At 44.1% G+C, this 19,119-nt stretch overlaps 1 protein-coding gene and 1 long non-coding RNA gene across 2 annotated transcripts in view; one reads left to right on the top strand and one right to left on the bottom strand.

Annotated features, from left to right (window-relative positions):
* Positions 1 to 19,119, bottom strand: part of itga8 (integrin, alpha 8) — a 291,418-nt gene that overhangs the window by 232,068 nt on the left and 40,231 nt on the right. Inside the window, exon 7 of the mRNA XM_041183667.1 lies at positions 16,472 to 16,597. Coding sequence (XP_041039601.1) covers positions 16,472 to 16,597 — 126 coding nt within the window. The remainder of the gene's footprint in view (positions 1 to 16,471; positions 16,598 to 19,119) is intronic.
* Positions 1 to 19,119, top strand: part of LOC121275881 — a 111,858-nt gene that overhangs the window by 52,464 nt on the left and 40,275 nt on the right. The gene's annotated exons all lie outside the window — the stretch shown is intronic.

Raw genomic sequence — 19,119 nt, forward strand, 5'->3', positions numbered from 1 at the left:
CTTCAAGAGAGCACCTCACTTGCATTTCAAATGGATTCTGTCTTGAAAATGCAGAGTATGGCGCTTTCTCACCTATTTAGGTGCTCCTTGGTGTCAACAAATAAACTTTTTATTTTGCCTATTTCTACATTCTAAGTACTTTAGTAAAGACAAACATGGATTATCACATCTGACTAGTTTGATTCAACACCATTAATGCATGTCAACTCCCAATGAACGCAATGGTCTGCTTCAATTCAACAAGCAACAGCTGCGTCTGCTTAGCTACACCTATGCCAGTAACTTTGCTGTGTAAATAGAAAGGTCCCGTATCTCAGGAAGGATGTGCTGGCCTTGGAGAGGGTCCAGAGAAGGTTCACGAGAATGATCCCAGGAATGAAAGGCTTAACATATGAGGAACGTTTGAGGACTCTGGGTCTTTACTCGATGGAGTTTAGAAGGACGAGGGGGGATCTGATTGAAACTTACAGAATACTGAAAGGCCTGGATAGACTGGACGTGGGGAAAATGTTTCCATTAGTAGGAGAGACTAGGACCCAAGGGCACAGCCTCAGAGTAAAGGGAAGACCTTTTAGAACAGAGATGAGGAGAAACTTCTTTAGCCAGAGAGTGGTGAATATATGGAATTCATTGCCACAGAAGGCTGTGGAGGCCAGGTCATTGAGTGTATTTAAGACCGAGATAGATAGATTCTTGATTGGTAAGGGGATCAAAGGTTACGGGGAGAAGGCGGGAGAATGGGGTTGAGAAACTTATCAGCCATGATTGAATGGCGGAGCAAACACGATGAGCCGAATGGCCTAATTTCTGCTCCTATGTCTTATGGTTGTGGCTTTGAATGTGTTGTTAACTAAGTGCAGATCATTTTAATGAGATTTTTTGATTTACATCTTGAGCAGATTAGGCTTGAAATGGGCAATAACATTTCTTTTGATAACCCAAATGTTTCACACAGCAAATCATAAAATTCCTATGCCAATATTATTTAAGGCCCAATTGTGTTGTATGATCTATTTAAACTCTGTATTAACTAATTTCCCCCAAACTGAATCTTCACAATTGAAGACCAGTAACTAGCAAATCCATCTTGCTCTTTAGAAAGTATCTGATAAGGCCCTGCACCGAAGACATAGGAACATTAAACACCTATGTAATTATAAGAGCCAAACAGAACGGAATAGAACCATTGCTTCCAACCAGAAAATGGATACTAGTTACGAATACATATCGTTCAACTAGAATAGTTGTGGCTAGTGAAGTTCCACTCTAATTTCTAGCTATTCATAATATTAATGATGTTGACAAAAATACTTTAACCACATTACCAAAGAGATGTACAGAGATACAGAACTGTTAGGAGCAATTTATAATTTTTAAACTGAGTATATATATTTGTGTGCTAAGGTAAAAAGAGTTTCAGTTTCATGTAGGTTTGGTATGAGCTTTGTTGCCTGGATAGACCTGTGGCTGAATATATATATATATATATATTTTTTTTAAGATTAGCTTTTACAACTCATGTAGTTAAAGAGATGGGTTAAAAGTTCAGTGCATGTCAGAGAGTAAAGACAAATTTTTAGCTCTCCAAGATAAGAAATACTACAAGACTACTAGAAGACTGAGTTTAGCGAACTCATGTGGTTGCTCTGCAGTTGAAGCAACAGTGAGTTAGAATATGATTTTGGGTGTCTCAAGGAGGGATAGGAGTTGGGTGAGAAGCATCAAGTGAATGCTCAAGAATTCACTGGAAGAAAATCATTTGCACATGCGGCAGTCCCAAGCAAGGAGCCTTTGTGTCAAGCTAATGGTGACTCTTCATTGGTTTATGTGTGTGTAAAGATATTGTTGGAAATTGAATCATCTTGTGTTTGTATGGAGATCATTCCTTTTTGTTTGGTGTAATGTAGTTCATTTTTCTTGTTTAATAAATAAGTATTTTATTCTTTGTGTTAAAAGTTCATCTGCAGACTCCTGTGAATTTGTTCAGTAACTTTCCTCCATGGTTTCTAAAAACAAAGTTAGGATCTATCAAGCCAGGTTTCGCACTGGGATCGGACTTGTCCAGTATCAGCTGCAATCGTAACAGTACTGATAAATGTAAGTTATTGCATATAGGTGCAAAATCCCAAGGGCAATTAGGGATGGGCAACAAATGCTGGCCTTGCCAGCAAACCACATTGCATGAAAGAATAAACAAAAATTAAAATGAGTACAGCCATGCAGGTTATTGAAGAGCCCAAAATACTTGAATCTGATAGTACAGTCATGAAAATTCTCTCCAATGCACAAAACAGCAATTGTCAAGGAAATAGGATGTATAGTGTAAGATATACAAAGCATAAATTCAAGGGAGTAATATTGTAAATGAGCAGGATCAAGATTACCACATGGTATGCTGCCTACTTGGTGCCAGGGTGAGAGATGTCTCAAACAGGCTTGAAAAAATATTGGAGAGGGTGGGGGGAAGATCCAGTATTGTGATCCATATTGGAACCAACAACATAGGAAAGAGTAGGCATGAGATCCTGTTTAGAGAATACCAGGAACTAGAAGCTAGATTAAAGAACAAGAGCTCAACTGTTCTAATCTCTGGAATATTACTCAATTGAAGTACAAATTGGCATAGGGATAAGTGGAATAGGGGGGTAAACATCTTGTTGAAGTGGAGGGAATGAGGAGTTCATGGGATACTGGCACCTGTACTGGGGCAGGAAGCAACTGCACCCTTGGAAGGGTGAACTGGTTGGGGACAAGGGTCCTAACAGAAAGGTTAAACCGGGCAGGGTGAACTTTAGGCTAGTAAATGGCTGGGAAGGAGGGCTCAGGTGAAAAAGGTAGTACAACTAATAGTTTGAGAACAAACAAAAATAAAGAATGCAGAGTAACAATCAGAAATTATGCTTAAAGTATGACAAGTAAAGGGAAACGTTGTAAGGTGATTAAAGCAGGAGAGAGAAATAAGAAACATTTTACACACATTCATGCCTAATTTTAACAATCAAAGGGCTTCTTACCTTTCCCAAGGGGCACATGACCTACTCAAAAGTTGTCCCAGGACCATATCCAAAAGGGCACTCTACCTCTGAAAAGGGTACCATACCTCTAACCTTCGTACATCACATTTCACACAGCTGGTCACCAAAATTAGACATGAGTGGAGGCAGCTGCTGATTTATATGGGCAGCTGTCTCTGTGAAATGCAGAAATCCCAACCTAGGCTATTCCCACTCCCACAAAATTGTAGGTACCCTTTTCCAGGGTGGGATTTCCAAATTTTGGTCTCTTCTGATATTTTTGCAATGATGGACAGGCGCTCCGTCATTGCGAAAATCCAGGCCTGTGTGTATAATGAAGAAATAGGAAGGATTTTAGACTGGAGTGGGAATTGCATATCAGAAAGAAACAGAGTTAATGTTTCGAGTCTTCAAGTTCAGAGCTCTGGAGAAGATTTGAAATGTTAACTCTGTTTCTCTCCCCACAGATGCTGCCAGGCCTGCTGAGTTTTTTTCCAGTGTTTTCTGTTTTTCTTTCAGATTTCCATCATCCGCAGTATTTTGCTTTTATATTGTTGCGTATCAGACCTCTGGTAATAGCTGTGAAGTGGTAGAAAGTATACATGCAGAGAATAAACATGTATGTAGCATTGGCACAGTGGTTTAATAGAGGACATTAACTTTCATATAGATTGGGATAAGCAGACTAGCTCATATCTGAAAGGTAGTGAATTTCTGCAGTGTGTGTTTAGAATACTTTACTGCCAAAACTCTGGCAAAGTGGTGTGGAGGACAAGGGGGTAGCGTCCTTGTCATCTTCCTGTTGTGTATATGGGAAAGATCACAGATGGGCATTTTGCCAGCAGAGGGACCCCCAAGTGGCAACAATGATGCCTGCTGTCAGCAACTCGCTTGATGGGGTCTGCCAGCCTGGCCCTAACTCCCCCAGATCCCACTTTTTTATTCATTCATGGGATGTGGGCATCACCGGCTAGGCCAGCATTTATTGCCCATCCCTAATTGCCCTTGTTCAGGGGACATTTTAAGAATCAACCACATTATTGCAGAGGCCAGACCAGGTGAGGACATTAAGGAACCAGGTGGGTTTTTATGACAATAGTTTTCATGGTCATCATTAGACTTTTAATTCCATATTTTTATTGAATTCCAACATCTACCATGGTGGGATTCAAACCCAGGTCCTCAGAGTATTACCCTGGGTCTCTAAATTACCAGTCCAGCGACAATACCACTACGCCACCGCCTCCCTGTGCATCTAGCTTTGAGGGTGCACGGCCATCGATGCGCCCTCATCCTGCAGGTGCAGCCCCAGTAATGGTTATCGATAGCAGTAGCACTCTGATGCTGTTGGACCGTGGGCCCTCTGATTGGCTGGCAGCTCATGGTGGGGGGGGGCAGGTCGCCATCTTTAATAGGGCTGGCAGCCCTGGTGGCAGCCACCTACTTTAATTGCATTGGTGGAAACCCTGCTGCTTCCATAAAAATCCAGACCAATATGTTCTAGATCCAATGAGTGGTCATGCCATATCAGATTAAGTAATGAATAATCAGATAGATGCTCAAACATTTATCTAATAGGGGTCATAAAATGATGGATTCAATGCATTGTTTGAGAGGGAGAAACATGAAACAGCCACTAAGATTCCAGATTTAAGTAATGCCGACTTCAATGGACAGTTTCTGTCTCACCCCAAAGTGAACAGGGCAAATCTGTTAATGGATATAATGACAAAAGATAAGTCAGAGTTGTTCAAAAAAGAATTTAATGGGATACAAAACCAACTGACATCCCTAAGGGTAGAAAATCTACTTGCCAAAAAAAAAGCCATGCATGACTAAAGAGGTAAGTGCAAAAATAAAACTAAATGTAAAAGCACACAAAATGTAAAAATAGCACAGATCCTGCCAAATGAGAGATACAAAGGGCAGATAAGGCTGACTAAAAAGATAGTAAAAGTTGTAAAAGTACAGTGTGAAAAGAAACTTGCAAAGGATATCAAAATAAAGATTTTTTTTAGATATATTAGATAAAAGTGTAGTCAGGAGCAATGACAAGTGCTAGTGGTGATATTGTCAATGAAATTAAGGAAGTGGCAGAAATGATGAATAATTCCTTTGCGTCAGTTACAGTAGAGGAAGTACGTGCCGGACCTTCCAAGGAAACTAATACTATTTCAGGGAAGCAAGACTTACCAAAATTAACATCAGACAAATAACAGTAATGAAGAAAATTGCAGGTCCCAGAATTATATTCTTCCAAGGTTCACTTGATTTGGGAACTATTCCCTATAGATTGAAAAAATTGCAAATGCCATTCTGCTATTTAAGAAGGGTGTGAGAAGGAAAACAGGGAATTATATCCTAGTTAGCCTACCATCTGTTCCCAGGAAATTACAAGAGTCTATAATAAAGATAGGGTGACCGAGCCCCATAGAAACATTCAACTGATCAGAAAGCCAGCACAGGTTTGTAATAGTTAGATCATACTGAAAAATTAATTTAATTTTTTTGATGAGGTGAATAAAATAATGGACAGAGGATTCTCATTGGATGCTATTTACATGGACTTCCATTTTACCCCTCATAAGAGATTGTTAGCTAAAGTTGAAGTTCATGGGATTAAAGTGCAAATTATTGACTTGCTTGGAAAATCAGCTGAGTGATAGGAGACAGGCAGTAGGGATAATAGACAGGACCTCCAACTGAATGTGACAAGTAGTGTCAACTATTCACCTTATTTATTCACAACTTATATGATAGGATAGAAGGTCACACATCAAAGTTTGCCCATTCAAGATAGACAGCATTGTAAACAAAGAGATAAAAACAAAAAAACTGCGGATGCTGGAAATCCAAAACAAAAACAGAATTACCTGGAAAAACTCAGCAGGTCTGGCAGCATCGGCGGAGAAGAAAAGAGTTGACGTTTCGAGTCCTCATGACCCTTCAACAGAACTTGAGTTCGAGTCCAAGAAAGAGTTGAAATATAAGCTGTTTTAAGGTGTGTGTATGAGGGGCGGAGAGATAGAGAGAGAGAGAGAGGTGGGGGGGGGTGTGGTTGTAGGGACAAACAAGCAGTGATAGAAGCAGATCATCGAAAGATGTCAACGACAATAGTACAATAGAACACATAGGTGTTAAAGTTAAAGTTGGTGATATTGTCTAAACGAATGTGCTAATTAAGAATGGATGGTAGGGCACTCAAGGTATAGCTCTAGTGGGGTTTTTTTTTTAATAATGGAAATAGGTGGGAAAAGGAAAATCTTTATAATTTATTGGGAAAAAAAGGAAGGGGGAAACAGAAAGGGGGTGGGGATGGGGGAAGGAGCTCACGACCTAAAGTTGTTGAATTCAACATTCAGTCCGGATGGCTGTAAAGTGCCTAGTCGGATGATGAGGTGTTGTTCCTCCAGTTTGCTTTGGGCTTCACTGAAACAATGCAGCAAGCCAAGGACAGACATGTGGGCAAGAGAGCAGGGTGGAGTGTTAAAATGGCAAGCGACAGGGAGGTTTGGGTCATTCTTGCGGACAGACCGCAGGTGTTCTGCAAAGCGGTCGCCCAGTTTACGTTTGGTCTCTCCAATGTAGAGGAGACCACATTGGGAGCAACGAATGCAGTAGACTAAGTTGGGGGAAATGCAAGTCAAATGCTGCTTCACTTGAAAGGAGTGTTTGGGTCCTTGGACGGTGAGGAGAGAGGAAGTGAAGGGGCAGGTGTTGCATCTTTTGCGTGGGCATGGGGTGGTGCCATAGGAGGGGGTTGAGGAGTAGCGGGTGATGGAGGAGTGGACCAGGGTGTCCCGGAGGGAGCGATCCCTACGGAATGCCGATAAGGGGGGTGAAGGGAAGATGTGTTTGGTGGTGGCATCATGCTGGAGTTGGCGGAAATGGCGGAGGATGATCCTTTGAATGCGGAGGCTGGTGGGGTGATAAGTGAGGACAAGGGGGACCCTATCATGTTTCTGGGAGGGAGGAGAAGGCGTGAGGGCGGATGCGCGGGAGATGGGCCGGACACGGTTGAGGGCCCTGTCAACGACCGTGGGTGGAAAACCTCGGTTAAGGAAGAAGGAGGACATGTCAGAGGAACTGTTTTTGAATGTAGCATCATCGGAACAGATGCGACGGAGGCGAAGGAACTGAGAGAATGGGATGGAGTCCTTACAGGAAGCGGGGTGTGAGGAGCTATAGTTGAGATAGCTGTGGGAGTCGGTGGGTTTGTAATGGATATTGGTGGACAGTCTATCACCAGAGATTGAGACAGAGAGGTCAAGGAAGGGAAGGGAAGTGTCAGAGATGGACCAAGTGAAAATGATGGAGGGGACACTTACCCTCCCACAAACCCACCGACTCCCACAGCTATCTCAACTACAGCTCCTCACACACAGCTTCCTGTAAGGATTCCATCCCATTCTCTCAGTTCCTTCGCCTCCGTCGCATCTGTTCCGATGATGCTACATTCAAAAACAGTTCCTCTGACATGTCCTCCTTCTTCCTTAACCGAGGTTTTCCACCCACGGTCGTTGACAGGGCCCTCAACCGTGTCCGGCCCATCTCCCATGCATCCGCCCTCACGCCTTCTCCTCCCTCCCAGAAACATGATAGGGTCCCCCTTGTCCTCACTTATCACCCCACCAGCCTCCGCATTCAAAGGATCATCCTCCGCCATTTCCGCCAACTCCAGCATGATGCCACCACCAAACACATCTTCTCTTCACCCCCCTTATCGGCATTCCGTAGGGATCGCTCCCTCCGGGACACCCTGGTCCACTCCTCCATCACCCCCTACTCCTCAACCCCCTCCTATGGCACAACCCCATGCCCACGCAAAAGATGCAACACCTGCCCCTTCACTTCCTCTCTCCTCACCGTCCAAGGACCCAAACACTCCTTTCAAGTGAAGCAGCATTTGACTTGCATTTCCCCCAACTTAGTCTACTGCATTCGTTGCTCCCAATGTGGTCTCCTCTACATTGGAGAGACCAAACGTAAACTGGGCGACTGCTTTGCAGAACACCTGCGGTCTGTCCTGCGCAAGAATGACCCAAACCTCCCTGTCGCTTGCCATTTTAACACTCCACCCTGCTCTCTTGCCCACATGTCTGTCCTTGGCTTGCTGCATTGTTCCAGTGAAGCCCAACGCAAACTGGAGGAACAACACCTCATCTTCCGACTAGGCACTTTACAGCCATCCGGACTGAATATTGAATTCAACAACTTTAGGTCGTGAGCTCCCTCCCCCATCCCCACCCCCTTTCTGTTTCCCCCTTCCTTTTTTTTCCAATAAATTATAAAGATTTTCCTTTTCCCACCTATTTCCATTATAAAAAAAAACCCCACTAGAGCTATACCTTGAGTGCCCTACCATCCATTCTTAATTAGCACATTCGTTTAGATAATATCACCAACTTTAACTCTAACACCTATGTGTTCTATTGTACTATTGTCGTTGACATCTTTTGATGATCTGCTTCTATCACTGCTTGTTTGTCCCTACAACCAAACCCCCCCCCCACCTCTCTCTCTCTATCTCTCCGCCCCCCACACACACACCTTAAAACAGCTTATATTTCAACTCTTTCTTGGACTCGAACTCAAGTTCTGTCGAAGGGTCATGAGGACTCGAAACGTCAACTCTTTTCTTCTCCGCCGATGCTGCCAGACCTGCTGAGTTTTTCCAGATAATTCTGTTTTAGCATTGTAAACAATGTAGATGGAAGCATAAAATTACAAGGAGATATTAATAGGTTATTGAATGAGCAAGTGGATTTCAAAAATAGGCAAATGTGAGTTCACCCATTTTTGACCTAATAAGATAGAACAGTATGATCCAAATGGTGAAAAGTTACAAACAGTGGACGTCCAAAGAGACCTGAGAGTTCTTTTCTTTTATTATCCGTTCATGATATGTGGGCTTTGCTGGCTGGGCCATCATTTATTTCCCATCCCTTGTTTCCCTAGAGAAGGTGATGAGGAGTTGCCTTCTTGAATCGCTGCAGTCCATGTTGTGTAGGTACACCCACAGTGCTATTAGGAAGGGAGTTCCACAATTTTGATCCAGTGCAAGTGAAGGAACGGCGATACATTTCCAAGTATGTGGCTTGGAGGGGAACTTCTAGGTGGTGGTGTGCCCATGCATCTGCTGCCCTTATCCTAGATGGCAGTAGTCATGGGTTTGGAAGGTGCTATCTAAGGAGGTTTTGTGAATGCATCTTGTAGGTAGTCCACACTGCTGCCACTGTGCATCGGTGGTGGACGGAGTGAATGTTTATGGATGGGGTTCCAATCAAACGGGCTGCTTTGTCCTGGATGGTGTCAAGCTTCTTGAGTGTTATTGAAGCTGCATTTAGAGGCAAGTGTAGAGTATTCCATCACACACCTGACTTGTGCCTTGTAGATGGTGGACTGAGGAGTCAGAAGGTGAGTTACTCATCACCGGATTCCTAGCCTCTGACCTGCTCTTGTAGCCACAGTACTTTTACGGCTAGTCCAGTTCAGCTTCTGGTCAACGCTAACCCCCAGGATGTTGATTGTGGGGGAATCAGCGATGGTAATGCCATTGAATGTCAAGGTGTGATGGTTAGATTCTCTCCTGTTGTAGTTGGTCATTGCCTGGCATTTGTGTGGCGCAAATGTTACTTGCCACTTGTCTGCCCAAGCCTGGATATTGTCCAGGTTCTGCTGCATTTGGATATGGACTGGTTCAGTATCTGAGGAGTTGTGAAAGGTGAACATTGTGCAATCATCAGTGAACATCCCCACTTCTGTATTATGCTGGAAGGAAGGTCATCAGTGAAGCAACTGAAGATGGTTGGGCTGTGGACACTACCCTGCAGTGATGCCCTGGAACTGAGATGATTGGCCTCCAATAACCACAACCATCTTCCTTTATGGTAGGTATGGTAGAATTGTCCCTCTGATCCCCGTTGTCTCCAGTTTTGCTAGGGCTCCTTGATGCCACACTTGGTAAAATAACGCCTTGATGTCAAGGGCAGTCACTCTCACCTCACCTTGAGAATTCAGCTCTTTTGTCCATGTTTGAACCAAGGCTGTAATGAGGTCAGGACTGGAGTGACCCTGGCGGATCCCAAACTGAATGTCAGTGAGCAGGTTATTGCTAAGAAAGTGTCGCTTGGTAGCACTGTTGATGATATCTTCATATCTTCCACCACTTTGCTGATGATCAAGAGTAGACTGACGGGGTGGTAATTGGCTCTGTTGGATTTGTCCTGCTTTTTGCGTACAGGACATAACTGAGCAATTTTCCACATTGTTGGATAGATGCCAGTATTGTAGCTGCACTGGAATAGCTTGGCTAGGGGCGTGACAAGTTCTGGAGTACACGACTTAAATACTATTGCCAGAATATTGTCAGGGCCCATAGCCTTTGCAGTATCCAGTGTCTTCAGCCATTTCTTGATATCATATGGAGTGAATCAAATTGTCTTAAGACTGTGGAGCCTTCTGCTGCAGTGAGTTGTTTAATTGTCCACGGCCATTCACGGCTGGATGTGACAGGACTGCAAAGCTTGAATCTGATCCATTGATTGTGGGATCACTTAGCTCTGTTTATCATATGCTGCTATTTGGCATGTCAATGATCCTGTGTTGTAGCTTCACCTCATGTTGACACCTCATTTTTATGTATGCCTAGTGCTGCCCCTGGCATGCCCCTCCTGCACTTTTCATTGAACCAGGGTTGATCAGCAGTAAGGAGAGATGATATCTTGGAAGGGGCATCAAATGAAGCTTTGTGGGTAGAGCTTAGGAATAAAAAAGGGGCAGCCACATTGTTAGGTGTTTATTATAGACCCCCAGAAAGTCAGCGGGAAATTGAGGAGCAAATATGTGCACAATTGGCGGAGATGTGTAAAGACAATAACAATAGGGTAATTATATTAGGTGATTTCAACTTTCCCAACATTAATTGGGATAGACATTGTGTTAAGGCCTTGGATGGAGTGGATTTCTTGAAATGTGTACAGGAGAACTTTTTAGGTCAATATGTAGAGGGTCCAACAAGGTGCAGTGCTGGACCTAATTCTGGGGAATGAAGCCGGACAGGTGGCTGAGATGGTGGTGAAGGGAGCATTTTAGTGATAGTGACCACAACATGGTACAATTTAAACTTGTTATGGATAAAGAAATAGACAAGTTGCAAAAAATGTTTTGGATTGGGGGAGAGTGGATTTTATTAAAATATGGCAGGATCTGGCCAAGGTAGACTGAGAACAGCTACTTGTGGGGAAATCAACAGAGCAGTGGGTGGTGTTCAAAAGGAAAGTGGGGAGGATACAGGCTCAACATGTTCCCCCTAGGAAGGAGTAACAAGCCCAGAGAACCATGGATGACCAGAGAGATTCAGGATACGATGAGGAGGAAAAGAAAGGTACAAGGGAAGTAAATCAATGGAAGCATTAGTGGAGAACATAAAGTCCAGGGTGGAACTTAAGAAAGCAATTAGGAGAGCAAAGAGGGGATATGAGAAAGCTCTGGCTGGGAAAAGTAGGGAAAATCCCAAGATATTCTATAAGTATATCAATGGGGAGAGGATAACCAGGGAAAGAGTAGGGCCCATTAGGGACCAAGGGGACAATCAATGGGTGGAACCAGAGGACATCGGTAGAGTGTTGAACGAATACTTCCATCTTCACCCAAGAGAATGAGGAGAAGGTATCAAACTCAGGGAGAGAGACTGCGAGGTTCTTGAGCAAATGATATAGGGAGTGAAAGGTATTGGAGGCGTTGGCAGGCTTAAAAGTGGACAAATCTCCAGGATGGAATGATTTGTGTCTCAGCTGAGAGAGGCAAGGGAGGATATCGCAGGAGCTCTGACCCAAATTTTTAATTCCTCTCTGGCCACGGGGGAGGTGCCAGAGGACTGGAGAACAGCTGATGTGGTTCCACTATTTAGAAGGGTTGTAGAGAGAAGCCAGGGAATTACAGGCCAGTGAGTCTCACGTCAGTGGTAGGGAAACTATTGGAGAAAATTCTGAAGGAGAGCATCTATCTCCACTTGGAGAGGCAAGGCTTGATCAGGGATAGTCAGCATGGCTTTGTCAGAGGGACGTCATGCCTGACAAATTCGATTGAATTTTTTGAGGAGGTGACCAGGTGTGTAGATGAGGGTAGTGCATTTGATATAATCTATATGGATTTCAGCAAAGCCTTTGACAAGGTCCCACATGGGAGAGTTATAAAGAAGGTGAAGGCACAAGGGATACAGGGTAATTTGATAAGGTGGATTTAAAATTGGCTTAGTTGTAGGAGACAGAGGGTGACGACACAAAGCTGCTTTAGTGACTGGAAGCCTGTGTTCAGTGCCGCACCTCATGCATGTCCAGTCTTGAGTTGCTAAATCTGTTAGAAATCTATCCCATTTAGCACGGTGGTGGTGCTGCACAACATGATGGAGGGTATCCTCAATGTGAAGACAGGACTTTGTCTCCACAAGGGGTGGTCACTCCTACCAACACTATCATGAACATATGCATCTGTGTTGGACAGGTTGGTGAGGATGAGCCATGTATGTGCTGGGTCCCCTATTATTCGTCATTTATATAAATGACATAGATGACTATGTGGGGGGTAGGATTAGTAAGTTGCGGATGACACAAATATTGGCCAGGTGGTTAACAGTGAGGTTGAGTGTCTTGGGCTACAGGAAGATATAGACGGGATGGTCAAATGGGCAAGTAAGTGGCAGATGGAATTTAACCCTGAAAAGTGTGAGGTGATACACTTTGGAAGGAGGAATTTGACAAGGAAGCATTCAGTGAACAGCATGACACTAAGAAGTTCTGAGGAACAAAGGGACCTTGGCGTGTCTGTCCATAGATCTCTGAAGATGGAGGGGCATGTTAGTGGAGTGGTGAAAAAGGCAAATGGGACACTTGCCTTCATCAATCGAGGCATAGGTTACAAAAGTAGAGGGATCATGTTGGAGTTGTATGGAACTTTTGTGAGGCCACAGCTGGAGTACTTTGTGCTGTTCTGGTTGCCACATTATAGCATTATAGGAAAGATGTGATTGCACTGGAGGGGGTGCAGAGAAGATTCACCAGGATGTTGCCTAGGATGAAACATTTAAGTTATGAAGAGAGGTTGGATAGACCTGGATTGTTTTTGTTGGAGCAGAGAAGACTGAGGGGCGACCTGATCGAGGTGTACAAGATTATGAGGTGCATGGACAGGGTGGATAGGGAGCAGCTGTTTCCCTTAGTTGAAGGGTCAGTCACCAGGGGACACAAATTCAAGGTGAGGGGCAGGAGGTTTAGGGGGGATGTGAGGAAAATCTTTTTACCCAGAGGGTGGTGACAGTCTGGAATGCAGTGCCTGGGAGGGTGGTGGAGGCGGGTTGCCTCACATCCTTTAAAAAGTACCTGGAAGAGCACTTGGTCCATCATAACATTCAAGGCTATGGGCCAAGTGCTGGTAAATGGGATTAGGTTGGTAGGTCAGGTGTTTCTCACGTGTCGGTGCACATTCGATGGGCCAAAGGGCCTCTTCTGCATGTGTGATTCTGTGATTCTGATCCTCCAACTTGATGGTAATGGTAGAGTGGGGGATATGCCGGGCCATGATGTTACAGATTGTGTTAGAGTACAATTCTGCTGCTGATGATGTCCTACAGCACCTCATGGATGTCCAGTCTTGAATTGCTAGATCTGTTCAAAATCTATCCCATTTAGCATGATGGCAGTGCCACACAACATGACGGAGGGTATCCTCAATGTGAAGACAGGACTTTGTCTCCATAAGTGGTGGTCACTCCTACAAATACTATCATGGACATTTGCATCTGTGGTAGACAAGTTGGTGAGGATGAGGTCAAATATGTTTTTCCTTCTTGTTAGTTCCATCATTGCCTGCAGCAGACCCAGTCTCGCAATTAAGTCATCTGGGACTTGGCCAGCTCAGTCAGTAGTGGTGCTATCTAGCCACTCTTGGTGATGGACATTGAAGTTCCCCACCCGGAGTACATTCTACATCCTTGCATTCCTCAGTGCTTCCTCCAGGTGGCGTTCAACATGGAGGAGTGCTGATACATCAGCTGAGGGGGTGGGTATGGGGGGTGCAGTACTTGGTAATCAGCAGGAGGTTTGCTTGCCCATGTTTGACCAGATGTCATGAGATTCCATGGGGTCCAGAACCGCTGTCAAGGACTCCCAGGGCAACTCCCTCCTGACTGTATACCACTGTGCCACCACCTCTGCTGGGTCTGTCCTGCTGGTGGGACAGGATGTAGCCAGTGATGGTGATGGCAGTGTCTAGGACGTTATCTGTAAGCTATGATTCCATGAGTATGACTATGTCAGACTGTTGCTTGACTCATCTGTAAGACAGCTCTCCCAATTTTGACACAAAAGTCCAGATGTAAGTAATGAGGACTTTGCAAGGACAACAGGACACTGTTTGCCATTGTCATTTCTGGAGCCTAGGTCGATGCTGGGTGGTCCGTCTGGTTTCATTCCTTATTATTGACTTTTTAGCGGTTTGATACAACTGAGTGGCTTGCTAGGCCACTTCAAAGGGTATGTAAAAGTCAACCACATTAATGGAGCAATCTGTAGGCCAGACCAGGTAAGTAGGCAGATTTCCTTCCCTAAAGGACATTAGTGAACCAGATGGGTTTTTCCACCAATCGACAATGGTTACATGGTCACCATCAGACTTTTAATTCCAGGTTTTTATCGAATTCAAATTTCACCATCTGCCATGGTGGGTTTCAAACCTGAGTACCCAGGGCATTACCCTGGGTTTCTAGATTACAAATACCATTATGCCACCACCTCATTAAAATGTTATGAACATGTACAAAAATTAATCAAAAAGGCTAATGGAAAGCTCACCTTTAATACAGCAAATTTGTGGAACAGCCCCATAAAACCCTAATTAGACCACATTTGTGACAGAATATAATACCCTCCCCCATGGCAAGTTTGGCGGCATGGGGGCATTTAATCATGCAGGAAGGTGGTGGGTGGGGACCCCGCCACCTTCCCACCTCTATCCCAGTTAAGTCCGTGCCGGATGTCCTGCGGGCAGCCTTCCTGCCACACCGCCAATTTGAACCCAACTGCCCACTTAATGGCCTCATCCTGCTGCTGCTGGTACTCACCCATTGAGAGCAACCCCCCTGCCCTAGCTGCTGGCACCCCATGACCCGCAACCCACGACTGTGCCCCTACCCCCAATTCCACTCCTGCTGTCACTCACCTGTGGCCTGGGTTCATCTGCGATCCTGGGTCCAGGGTTTACTGCATTACTGACAGCAGCCACTGCCTCCTGGTGACACTGCTGAGCAATGTAAGCTGCCAGCCTATGATTGGCCAGGCGTTCTCCATGGGCGGGACTTTCCCCTCCCACAGTACTTAATCTCAGGCCTGTTGCTGCCCATTTAAATGGCTAATTGGCACTTAATGTGGTGGCGGATCTTCCTGGAAAGAGGGGATGGGGAACTCTCCCCAGGAGAATCCATCACCTCCATGAAATATCATCCCTGGATTACTGTGAACATTTCTGGGCATTACACCTTAGGCAGGGTATACTGGCCTTGGAGAGAGTGCAGCATAGATATACTGGAATAATACCTGGGCTCCAAGGATTAAATTACAATGAGAGATTACACATACTAGAACTGTATTCCCTGGAATTTTGAATATTACAGAATGATTTGATCAAAGTTTAAGATATTAAAGGAGAGGAGATAGGGTCGATAGAAAGAAAGTATTTCTACTGGTTGAGGAATCTAGGACTAGGGCACATTGTCTAAAATCTAGAGTTCTTGGGAGTAAAATTAGGAAACTTCTACACACAAAGGGCGGTAGCATTTTCCACTTTTAAATCTGAGATTAATAGATTTTTGTTAACCAAGGACAATGAGAGATATGGGGCAAGGCACAGATCAACCATAATCTCATTGAATGGTAGAACAGGTTCATGGGGTTAATTGGCCTACTCTGTTCCTAAAGGTAATTTGGACATTCCATCAAATCACTGAACCATGGAAGACTGAGAAAGCTCAATATGTTATTATAAAAATCATTCTGTACAATTATAAGAATACAAGAAACAGGAGCAGGAGTAGACCATATAGCCCCATGGAGCTGGCTCTGTGATTCAATAAGATCATGGTTGAGCTTTTACGTCTACTTCTACTTTTTTTTCTTTCTCCCCCTAAACCAACAAAAGTTAGATTCTTGAAAATTCTTTACATGGAACAAATAAACTGAACACAGGTTAATGAGGGAATGGAAGAAAACAGGTTTTATGCTGAAACAGGATGGATCCATCAAGGCTAATTAGAGGGAGCTTCAAGGGCTGAATGACCCCTTCTGAGTTCTACTCTCATTATATTCTCAGTAACATAATCTTTGAATTTAGCCTTCCGAGGAGCTCTTATAATGTGCTTGGTTCTGTTTATTGTGTGTTTTTATAAGTCATTGAGCAAGTCTCACCTAGGTAGTTGTCATCGTAATCAGCAGGAGCCACTCCAGTCTGCTGTTCTCCATTCACTCTCCGTTGCAAATCTCTGAAGTCATTTCCATTTAAAATTTCAAAGATACCAGCAGTAATCACCTGGCCTGTGTCCAAAATTAAAAAAACATAAATGAACCATAAACATATGTAATGTGCATCATATCACAAATGTTTGTCATAAAGATCTACCATTCACAACATAAATGCAGCTTGAATATCCAGACTTCAGATGTTAGCACAGATTGTTTCAAGTATCTTCTATCTAAAGGCAAAAAACCAATGCAAACAATGTTTCTTAATCATTCCAGATGAGGTGAAACTAAACGGCTGTCATGAATCTCAAGTGAAATTATTTTGATTAATCTTCATTCACTTTCAAATGTATCTGAGCCCAGGATTCAAACTCACCCTCAATTTGCCATTGACAAAAACGTAAATAGTGTCAAATTCTTTTAAAGACTCAGTTGACTAAAAAAAACACAGCCACAGCCAATTCACATACCACAACAAAATAGCTGCCTTTTTTTGTTTCACTAAGGGATCCTTCCAGTCTGAGATTGTACATTTTTAGTCTATTGCTAATTTGATGCAACACAAAAACGAGAATTTTGTCTCAGCCGCTGACAATACTTGCATTGATAACCCGTATCTCAAACTAAGTTCTTACACAATGCAATCCATTAATTCATTAGTCTTTTAGGTGGTTTGTAAGTTTTCCAGCTAAAAGCCAAGAAGTAGTGAAACCACCATGTATTCACAGATATCCAAATGGTGCAGCATAAAGTATCAGATTTTTAAAAATTCTTTCATGAGGCGTTAGCATCGCTGTCCAGACCAGCACCTATTGCCCATCTGTAATTGCCTATGAGAAGGTGGTGCTGAGCTGCCTTACTGAACCACTGCAGAACAGGTGGTGTAGGTACACCCACAGAGCTGTTAGGAAGGGAGCTCCAGGATTTTGTTAGGATGGTGTGTGGCTTGGAGGGGAACTTGCACATGGTTTTCCCATGCATTTGCTCCCCTTGTCCTTCAAAGTGGTAGAGGTTGCTGGTTTGGAAGGAGCCTTTGCAAGTTGCTGCAGTGCATCTTGCTGCTGGTCCACACTGCTGCTACTGTTCGTCGGTTGAGGAAGTGAATGTTTAAGGTGGTGGATGGGGTGCCAATCAAATGGCTGCTTTGTCCTGGATGGTGTCAAGCTTTTTAAGTGTTGTTAGAGCTCCACTCATCCAAGCAAGTGGAGTATTGCATCACACTCCTGATTTGAGCCTCGAAGATGGTGGGCAGGTTTTGGGGAGTCAGAAGTTGAGTTACTTGCTGCAAAATCACAGCCTCTGACCTGCTCTTGTTGCTGGAGTATTTATGAGGTTGGTCCGGTTTAACTTCTGGTTAATAGTAACCCCAGGATGCTGATAGAGGGGGATTCAGCAGTGGTAATGCCATTGAATGTCAAGGGGAGGTGGTTAGGTTCTCTCTTGTTGGAGTTGGTTATTTCCTGATACTTGTGTGGTATGAATGTTACTTGCCACTTGTCAGCCCAAACCTGAATGTTGTCCAGGTCTTGCTGCATATGGATATGGACTGTTTCAGTATCTGAGTTAATGTTGAACATTTGTGCAATCAGCAAACATCCCCACTTCTGACTTTAAGATGGAAGGAAGGTCATTGATGAAGCAGCTGAAGATGGTTGGGCCAAGGACACTACCCTGAGGAACTCTTACAGTGGTGTCCTGGAACTGAGATGACTGACCTCCAACAACTACAACCATCTTCCTTTGTGCTAGGTATGACTCCAATCAGTGGAGCATCTTCCCTGATTCCCATTGACTCCAGTTTTGCCAGGGCTCCTTGATGCCACACTCGGTCAAATGCTGCCTTGATGTCAAGGGCAGTCACTCTCACCTCAACTCTGGAGTTCAGCTCTTTTGTCCATGTTTGGATCAAAGCTGTAATGAGGTCAGGAGTTGAGTGGCCCTGGCAGAACCCAAACTGAGTCATTGAGCAAGTTATTGCTAAGTAAGTACTGCTTGATAGCACTGTCAATTACACCTTCTATTACTTTGCTAATCATCAAGTGCAGTAATTGCCCAGGTTGGATTTATCCTGCTTTTTGTGTACAGGACATACCTGGGCAATTTTCCACATTGCTGGGTAGATGCCAATTTTGTAACTGTACTGGAACAGCTTGGCTAAGGGCACAGCTAGTTCTAGCCCAGAAGTCTTCGGTATTATTGCCTTTGATTGTCAGGGCCCATAGCCTTTGCAGCGTCCATGCCTTCAATGTCTTCAGCCATTTCTTGATATCATGAGAAGTGAATTAAATTGACTAGAGATGGGCATCCGTGATGCTGGCACCTCCAGAGGAAGCCAAGATGGATCATTCATTTGGCACTTCTGGCTTCAGCCTTTTCTTTTGCACTCAAAGATATTGGGAATGGTAGTGTATGGGTTTACAGCAGGATTTTCCACCCAGTGGACTGAAATTAATGGTGGCCTTCAGCCCCGCCAAGGCCATTCTGGAGCCCCGGTGATATTTAAACCTGGACAGGCACTTGATTGCCTGCCACTGGGGTTCCTTGGACCTTCATGACATAAATCCATCTCCAAGAGCTCTTGGCCAATCAGAGCC

This window comes from Carcharodon carcharias, chromosome 3 (genome assembly GCF_017639515.1).
Source record: "Carcharodon carcharias isolate sCarCar2 chromosome 3, sCarCar2.pri, whole genome shotgun sequence".
NCBI classification, from domain to species: Eukaryota; Metazoa; Chordata; class Chondrichthyes; order Lamniformes; family Lamnidae; genus Carcharodon; species Carcharodon carcharias.